Genomic DNA, 9,911 nt, shown 5'->3' with positions numbered 1-9,911 from the left:
ACCATCTGCAGTGATTTTGGAGCCCCCCAAAATAAAGTCTGGCACTGTTTCCCCATCTATTTGCCATGAAGTGATGGGACCAGATGCCATGATCTTCGTTTTCTGAATGTTGAGCTTTAAGCCAACTTTTTCACTCTCCTCTTTCACTTTCATCAAGAGGCTTTTGAGTTCCTCTTCACTTTCTGCCATAAGGGTGGTGTCATCTGCATATCTGAGGTGATTGATATTTCTCCCAGCAATCTTGATTCCAGCTTGTGCTTCTTCCAGCCCAGCGTTTCTCATGATGTACTCTGCATATAAGTTAAATAAGCAGGGTGACAATATACAGCCTTGACGTACTCCTTTTCCTATTTGGAACCAGTCTGTTGTTCCATGTCCAGTTCTAACTGTTGCTTCCTGACCTGCATATAGGTTTCTCAAGAGGCAGGTCAGGTGGTCTGGTATTCAAATAAGGAAAACAAACATACACTTTCTCATTAATCACTTGTGATTAGAAAAGCTGGATTTAGAAAAGGCAGAGGAACCAGAGATCAAATTGCCCACATCCATTGGATCATCGAAAAAGCAAGAGAGTTCCAGAAAAACATCTACTTCGACCTTATTGACTACGCCAAAGCCTTTGATTGTGGATCACAATGAACTATGGAAAAATTCGTCAAGAGATGGGAATACCAGACCACCTTACCTGCCTCCTGAGAAATCTGTATGCAGGTCAAGAGGCACCAGTTAGACATGGAGCAACAGACTGTTTCCAAATCAGGAAAGGAGTAGGTCAAGGATGTATGTTATCACCCTGCTTATTTAACTTATATGCAGAGTACATCATGAGAAACGCTGGGCTGGAAGAAGCACAAGCTGGAATCAAGATTGCCGGGAGAAATATCAATAACCTCAGATATGCAGATGACACCACCCTTATGGCAGAAAGTGAGGAAGAATTAAAGAGCCTCTTGATGAAAGTGAAAGAGGAGAGTGAAAGAGTTGGCTTAAAACAACATTCAGAAAACTAAGATCATGGCTTCTGGTCCCATCACTTCAGAGCAAATATATGGGGAAGCAGTCCAAAAATTTTGGGGTGCGGGGGGCAGGCTCCAAATTTGCTGCAGATGGTGACTGCAGCCATGAAATTAAAAGACGCTCGCTCCTTGGAAGAAAAGATATAACGTATTACAAAGCAGAGACACTAACCTTGCCAACAAAGGTCCATCTAGTCAAACATATGCTTTTCCCAATAATCATGTATGAATGTGAGAACTGAACTATATAAGAAAGCTAAGCACTGAAAAATTGATGTTTTTTTAATTAATGTGTTGAGAAAGGCTCTTGAGAGTCTGTTAATAAGAAAATCTAACCATTCCATGTTAAAAAAAACCAGTCCTGAATTTTCCCTGGAAGGACTGGTGCTAAAACTGAAATTACAATAATTTGGCCATCTGATGCAAAGTACTAACTCATCAACAAAACAAACTGGCTGAGTTAAAGATAACATGTATACAATTCTCACTTTAATAACCGGGGATTACACTATACTCCCCCAAAACCAACAGAAAAACATACAGTTTAACAGCCTTACTTCCATAAGTGGCTCAGTGGTATCTTACTCTTTGCTTGCAACCCCGTGGATTGTAACCTACAAGACTTATTCACTTGAGATTTTCAGATAAGAGTACTGAAGTAATTTATCATTTTTTTCTCCGGAAGAATTCCCTTTCACAAACCTGGATTTGTACTATTACAAGTACAAATACTTTATAACCAAACCCAACAAGCCTTTCATTAACCAATAAAAGTAGCCTTGTGAAAACAAAGCCTCAAAAAATTAGTTTTAGACTCAGAGTTGTTCCTCTCCACGGAAATCTTTAGTAAAAGGCGAAAGATTTATACGGTCTGAAGAGAAACCAGAGTATAACCTACAGCCTTGCAATTCACAGCTCGGGTAACAGAAACTCCTAGAACAGTGAGAGTGACTAGCTAACACCGAGAGCTAGTGCCTGAACAAAAATTTCTAAATTACTTTGTAAACAAGGGTCTAATTTCAGAACACATAGGTAAAAGAAAATTTGAAGTTTTATAATTTTAAACGTGTATGGTGTGCAGTGCACGGTGGGTATGCAAATAAGGCAAGTGGGCGGCCTCTCCGCTCGGGAAAGCTGTCTCCACGCAGCGCCCCTGTGTCAGCACTAGGGGGCGAAGCGGCGGGCTGGCTGGCTGGCGTTCACACGCCGCACCGAGCGGAGACCCGGGTTTCAGATGTTTTGTGTATGTGTGAATTTGATTTGTTACAGACTTTGCTGTTAAGTTGAAAAAGAAAAAAAAAATAGCAAGTGACTGGCACAAAATTCATGACCGTGGTTCCTCCCTTCGGTGGGTTGAGTGTTATCAAAGTTTGACAGTTTCCTTTTTCTTGAACTGCGTGGTGGGCGCACAGGTGTTTGTCTGTCTGTACCGTGCACGTCCAAGATGTACACTCTGGAATATTCTGCCGTTTGAGAAAAATTCATAGCCGTGTCCTGTTTAAAAATGGAGCTTTGGCTATTCCCAGGGGGTCCAGTGGTTTGGGCTCTAGCTTTCACTCCCTGCTGGTTCCTTTTCTGGTAGGGGACCTAAGATCCTCAAACTGCGCAGGCCAAAAAAAAAAAAAATGGCGCGGGAGCCTGGTGGGCTGCCGTCTATGGGGTCGCACAGAATCAGACACGACTGAAGCGACTTAGCAGAGCAGGGTTATTTGACAAGTTACCAAGTTGAGTAAAAGTTTCACAAACAGCCCAAAGTCCAACCTGCTATGAGGAATTCGCAGCTGAATTCAGCAAAAGGGGAAAGCAGTGGGTCCCTACATAACTGGATATTTGAGAGAGAAAGAGAACATTCAGCAGAAAGTGCTGGAAGAGCAGTGCGTTGCTTCTGAAGTCATGGAACTGCTGTGAATGGGAGCCGCTGGGTCAGTTCTCCCCAGACGAGAGGCAACAAGTTTGATGAAATCTTGGTGGGGCCTTTCTGCCTAGTTAGAAGAGAAACACTTGAGCTTCCCTGGTGGCTCAGATGGTAAAGCGTCTGCCTGCAATGCGGGAGACCCGGGCTTGATCCCTGTGTTGGGAAGATCTCCTGGAGAAGGAAATGGCAACCCACTGCAGTATTCTTGCCTGGAGAATCCCATGGATGGAGGAGTCTAGTAGGCTATAGTCCACGAGGTCGCAAAGAGTCGGAAACGACTGAGCGACTTCACTTTCAAGGCTGTGAGGTGTGGCCCACAGGTCCACAGAAGAAGCTGTCTTCTCAGATCCTTATGCCCATTATCTCCAGCCTTCTGAACAAGGATGAGTTTCTTTGCATTTGGACCTCTAGAGATTTCCTGTAAAGATTCCTTTAAACCAATGGAAGTTCCTCTCTTTACACAGCTGGAACCAACCTCATGTTGTACCACCAGACTTTGTAAATATCCAGATACATGAGTGGCCTCTGAGGCCCTTCCCTTCAGTGTCCCTCCCTCTCCAAACTTTTTGGTCTGAGTACTTATTTTTGATCACTGGGTGGAAGTTACACATAGAGTCAAAATATCTGGACTGCTTAACCCTTAACTTCTCCTGGCTGCTCTAATCTCTCTCCTCTGGAGGGGCCACATATTTTTTAGAGCTACAGAGTTGGGAGAAACCTCAAAATATTTTCCGGTGCTTTCCATCTCTGCCGTCCTACCCAATCTCTTCTGGGCCTACTTACATACATTTGATTAATAAAAACCTCCTCCCTGTTCTGCTTTCCTTGTGAGCTTTTGGAGTTCCCTCCAAGGCTAATGAGAAGAATTAGTAACTCTGGGCAGGTGTACAGGCTCTCAGTCACTTTCTGTGGATAAGAAACTGGGCAAGAAAGGCAGTTGTGAAGGTGGAGCAGTCTTTTCCATTCAGTGAATTTCATGAGCTCCGCAGTACCTTTAAGCAAATACAAATGTGGTACCAACAATGAATTAGCAGACCCTGAGCTCTGGATCCCAGTTCCCACTGGCTTTGGCTAATATCCTTGACCCCACTCACAGATCTCAGGAAAAGGACAGACTGTCTCTCCCATGGAAGAATCCAGGTTTCTTTAGGAATGGGACTCAGAGACTCCGCTCCCTAGATGACCCAGGGGACTCATGATTTGTTCATTCTGCATATGGTTCTCATTGCAGCTTCGTTTTAGGATCTTTCAGCTGAACACCTGGCTCTGCATAGTCAGGGTTCTTCAGCCTTTTCCCCAACAAATGGTCAGAGTTGGAGGGAGAGGAGTGGGACAGGGCAAACTTAGAGCCAGCTGAAGAGATAACAGACAGGAAGCCCAGCAGAAGCTGCAGAAGTGGGGAAGGCGCCCCGTACACCTGCTTTGGTCATTGAGCCCCCTCAACCTGTCTGATCTTCCCCACACACAGCTGTCTCCAGAGCCCACTGAAAAGGAAGACAGTCCTGTGTCTCTTACAAAACCAGCTGTGAACACACATCTGCTGATTTGAATGGAATTCAATCGTAGGCCACACTCCTAGTTAGCATGGATCAAACTGGAGTGTCTGACTTATTCATCCTGACATCAAATGCTGTTTGATGATGGTTGTCAGTCTGAGGAAACAAGACACCCTATAATAATTGTTATAACAACTACCATTCAGTGAGCACTGACCTTGTGCCAGGCTCTTTGCTGAGCGCTCTGTCATCATTAACTCATTTAAGCATCCCTGCAATGACTGCTTTGATGTTGCTACATGGGAATGGCTTAGGGTTGGTGTCCGATTGGAAAGGGGTGGGAGAATGGCTTGCCATTTGGCTCACAGGCAGAGGTATCTGTACATAAGATTGAGGAAGTATGAAAATCATTTACATCAAAGAATGGAGATATTGCTGATCGAAAGAGACATGGAGGTCAAGACGTCCCTCAAAATCCTGCCTTGGTGCCACCGTGAAATAGGTTTTATTCTCCCCATTGCCCAGAGGCAAGCACTGAGGACTTCAGCAGTTGCAGGACTTGCTCAACCCACATATTTAATATATGCCCAGACCTCAGCCAAGTCTGTCTGCTCCAGGCTATAAAATGTATGGTTGCTCAGTCGTACTTAGAGGAAGTAACAGAAAGGTATAGACTTCATTTGTCAAAAGTTTTTGTTATTATTTTTAAGATTGAGGTAAAAAAAATGTGAAAGTTTCCTAAAAGAGATGAAATAAAATGAATGTTACTGATTAACTTCTAGAGAGTCTTCAATGGAGAATGAAGTTCAACAGGCACAGTGAAGAGGAGGTCCCATTTGAAATCCAGATGCCCACCCCACAGAGGGCACTGCCTTGTGAGAAAGCCTGGAAAGGGCTGCTCCCTAGCGCATGGGCAGTGCCCACGGTCCTCTGAGAAGGGGGACAGTACAGCACGGTGGCTGGACTCACCAGAGCGGAATTCAAGCCTGGCTCTGCCACCTTCCAGTTTGGGGACCTCAGACCAGGTACTTAGTGTCTCTGAGCCTTGACTTCCTCAAATATAAATAAAGATATTTCTTCATTATAGGATTACTATGGGGATTAACAGTTTAAGTCATTCAGCAATGATTTGTTAAGCATCCATATGTGCTGAGCTCTAGAGCTCTCACTGAGATAATGTGTGGACACAGCTTTCCTCTGGGCCAAGCACACTGATAAACATTCAATAAGTGGTGCACAGTTGCTTCAGTCATGCCCAGCTCTGCGACCCCATGGACTGTATGCAGCCCACCAGGCTCCTCTGTCCATGGAGATTCTCCAGGCAAGAATACTGGAGTGGGTTGCCATGCCCTCTCTAGGGGATCTTCCCGACCCAGGGCTCAAACCCCCGCATTTCTTATGTCTCCTGCATTGTAGGCAGGTTCTTTACCACTAGAGCCACTGTAGCTGTTATTATTATTACCATACTTCTTATGAAAAGAAAAAAATAGAGACAAATATGGTGCAATTGCTGTATACTCCATGGCTCATCACAGCACCGCCTTGGGTCAAGTACATTCCCAAAAGGCCAGGCATCACAGAGTAAGATACAGACACCCACACAGGGTGGATGCTGTCCATCCCGTGGCCAGGATGAGGGAGTAGAGAGTGCTTCTTCATTACTTCCTGCCTTGCCCACATGCAGGGGCCAAGGCCACCACCAGCACCGATAACTGCCTTCTGCTCTGTGGTCTGCCAGAGTGCGGGAGGAGTCAGCTACAGGGCCGGGTCCATCTGTGCCGGCTGCTCTGGCAGTTCCAGCAGGGACAGGAAGACAGTGCAATTTAGTGGGGTTTATTTGAGACCCACAGTGATAACACACCTCATCAGGCTGGTCCAGGTCCTCCAGGTCCAGATCTTGAATGAGGTGGTCCATGATGCGCACGCCATTGCTCTGAGCTGCAGAGTGGAGGGCATTCATTCCATCCTAAAGAGAGCCAGGGGAGGGGAGGTAATTACTCTGCAACCTTCCCCCTCCTGCACTGTGAGAGAGGGCTTATGTCCGGGTGTGATCCACATACCTACCTGCCTCTTGGCTCTCTGGTCCGCTCCAGCTCTAATCAACATGAGTATGCTCTCGAGACTTCCAGACCAGGCTGCACGGTGAAGTACTGTCAAGCCATGCTTCCTCAAGAAAAGGGAAGAAAGGAACCCATCACTTGAGCGAGCCACCACACTATCTCAACCAACAAAAGCCAGGTTAATACCTAACTGCTGAAGATCAAGAAATGAGAGAGCTCAGTATTCAGCAAAAGTGATATTTCAATTCTATGGGGAAAATGAATACATTTAAAAGTAATACAGGTACAAGTGATTCATCATCTGGAAAAAAAAAACAAAATTAAATCCTGTATCATATCATACATACGCAAAAATCACACAAACAATATACATACTAGAAGAAAGTTTAGATTATAATGTATAGTGTTTTGATTCAAAAGTTATAGAAGGAACAAGTTGATAAATAAAGTCAGTAAACAAAAGATAGATTTTTTAAATGTAACTTAATACGGATACATGGTTACCTTCTATAATATATGAAGTATCCTTACAAATCAACAAGGACCAAAAAAAGTACTCTATTAAGATATTAGTGGAAATGAAACCATTTCAGTTTAAACAATCTGGCAATATCTATTAAAATTTTAAATACAACCAGCAATCCCACTCCTGGGACTCTATCCCGTGAAAATAAATTTCTGGACTTAATGTTATATACACAAGGTTATTAATTGCAACCCTTAAAACCGACAGCAAGATAAATAAATGTCCATCAATATGGGAGCACTGAACAAATCAGGAACAGTCACACCACATCATGTAGGCATTAAAAATAATTAATTAGGGCTATAACAGTTGGAGAAATTTCCATTAGGTAGCTATGAAATGTGGAAAATAAGATGCAGAGAAAATACAATACAATCCCATTTTTTATAAAACAAGCAATGACCGAAAAAACTCATATGTGCTTATGTATGTATCTATATCTATTGTAAGTGGGTAAGTAGGTGGAAAGCTAGCAATGTGGATATGATTTCATGAGCAAGAGGAAAAGTACAGAAATAAATACACAGATCCTACATTACTAAATGCAGTTACTGGAGAAGAGGAAGCTACGCAAAAAAAGGAAAACCAGAGAAGACTGAAGTTATAAAAAGAATTCTACTTATGTATAAATTATTTAAAATACACTCTCTGTATAAAATCATGTAAGTGTGTGTATACACATACACGTGCATAAGAGAGGCTGAGATTCTGCTCAAGACCTACTGACCCGCAGCGATGCTGGGGGACTCAGACTTGTGCACCAGAGGAGCAGGCAGACAAGTGTGAAAGGAACCAGCTAGCAGTTAACACTGGTTATCTCAGGGAGGTGGGAATGAAGGGCTGTGACTTGGGGAAAATCGAGACCTGAGCCCTAGGCCCCAAGTTAAAGAAGTCTACAGAGCAGACATTACGAGCATGATCTGTAGACTCAAACAAACTGACCTCAAACTCTGTCTCTACCACTTCCAAAGGTTGCAGTCTTGCTCAGCTTAGCTAACCCTAAGCCTCAGGATCCTTATCTGTAAGTTCATGTGTCTGCTTTTCTATTTCCTTTTATCTCTGTCAAAAAATCTATGAATAAGGTCTAAGGATCTAATGTATAACATGGTGACTCTAGTTGAGAAGACTTTTATACAAGTGAAATTTGCTAAGTGCATAGAATTTACATGTTCTCACCAAAAAAAGAAAGGAGATGATGAGTGTGTTAATTATCTAGATGGGAGGAATATTTTCACAATGTACACACACACTGAATCGTCACTATGTACATTTTAAATGTATCCCAATTTCATTTTTCACCTATACCTCAACAAAGCTGAAAAAAATTCTTAAATAAATCTCTTTTAAAATGAAGGCAAACAACAATAAAAACAAGAAAACCCACAGGGTTTATAGGGGAAATGAGACAGGTACCCAACACTCCAAAACTCTGTCATTGATACATTTTCATTTTTTAAAAATATAGGACCCGGCTCTGGACTGAATGTGTCCCTCAGTAACTCATATGTTAAGTCTAGTCTCCAGTGTGACGGATTTGAAAATCACGCCTTTGGGAGCTAACTAAGTCAGGAGAGTGGAGCCCTGATGAATGGGATTAGTGCCCTTATAAACAGACACAGAGCTTGACTCCTCACTCTGCTCTCCACTGAGAGTGAAGAAAACCAGAAGTGGCTCTCATGAGACACTGGAAGTCCTACCGTCTTGATCTTGGACTCTGCAGTTTCCAGGTCTGTGAGAAATAAATGTTTGTTGTAGAAACCACCCAGCCTATGGTATATTTCTTACATCAGTCCAAACTGAGACCCTAATAAAAACAGTAGTACAATTGTACATTAAATGGTTAAGTATTTAATCCAATAAACATGGTACTACATTAAAAAAGTCATCTATAACTTCTGTAAATGTGCCTTCCAAAAAGTAAGCCTTCTCAGAACATCTTATTTGCCTCTTGTGATCAATTGTATTTGTAAACCTGGAAGACAGTTTGATAAATGTATAGCATACAAATCAGTAAACAAGGAATGAGGTTCTGTGGGGGCCTTCCATTTTGAAGTGTATAAGCCTTTAGCAGTAATTTGGGCTACCACTGAAACTGCATTATGTCTTTTCTTATTTTCAGTAAAGTTCAGGTATGGAAAAGCAAAAAAAAAAAAAAGAACACGCCCCAGATTACTGAGACATATGCTGGGAAATAAGCAGGGTGACAATGCACAGCCTTGACGGACTCCTTTTCCTCTTTAGAACCAGTCTGTTGTTCCATGTCCAGTTCTAACTGTTGCTTCCTGACCTGCATATAGGTTTCTCAAGAGGCAGGTCAGGTGGTCTGGTATTCCCATCTCTTTCAGAATTTTCCACAGTTTGTGGTGATCCACACAGTCCAAGGCTTTGGCATAGTCAATAAAGCAGAAATAGATGTTTTTCTGGAACTTTCTTGCTTTTTTGATGATCCAACGGATGTTGGCAATTTGATCTCTGGTTCCTCTGCCTTTTCTAAATCCAGCTTGAACATCTAGAAGTTCATGGTTCACCTACTGTTGAAGCCTGACTTGAAGAATTTTGAGCATTACTTTACTAGAGTGTGAGATGAGTGCAATTGTGTGGTAGTTTAAGCACAAGCTGGAATCAAGATTGCTGGGAGAAATATCAATAACCTCAGACATGCAGATGACACCACCCTTATGTCAGAAAGCAAGGAAGAACTAAAGAGCCTCTTTATGAAAGTGAAAGAGGAGAGTGAAAAAGTTAGCCTAAAGCTCAACATTTTGAAAAGTAAGATCATGGCATCCGGTCCCAACACCTCGTGACAAATAGATGGGGACATAGTGGAAACAGTGGCTGACTTTATTTTTGGGGGCTCCAAAATCACTGCAGATGGTGATTGCAGCCATGAAATTAAAA

General features: G+C 42.8%; 1 protein-coding gene across 1 annotated transcript in view; it reads right to left on the bottom strand.

Annotated features, from left to right (window-relative positions):
* The window catches only part of ANKDD1B (ankyrin repeat and death domain containing 1B), a 73,403-nt gene that overhangs the window by 49,193 nt on the left and 14,299 nt on the right, over nt 1-9,911 (bottom strand). Inside the window, 2 exon segments of the mRNA XM_010847637.1 lie at nt 6,289-6,393; nt 6,492-6,590. Coding sequence (XP_010845939.1) covers nt 6,289-6,393; nt 6,492-6,590 — 204 coding nt within the window.

This window comes from Bison bison, unplaced genomic scaffold (assembly GCF_000754665.1).
Source record: "Bison bison bison isolate TAMUID 2011002044 unplaced genomic scaffold, Bison_UMD1.0 scf7180017864252, whole genome shotgun sequence".
In the NCBI taxonomy this organism is placed as follows: Eukaryota; Metazoa; Chordata; class Mammalia; order Artiodactyla; family Bovidae; genus Bison; species Bison bison.
The sequence above is the reverse complement of the archived record's forward strand: the minus strand, read 5'-3'. Positions and strand labels throughout refer to the sequence as shown.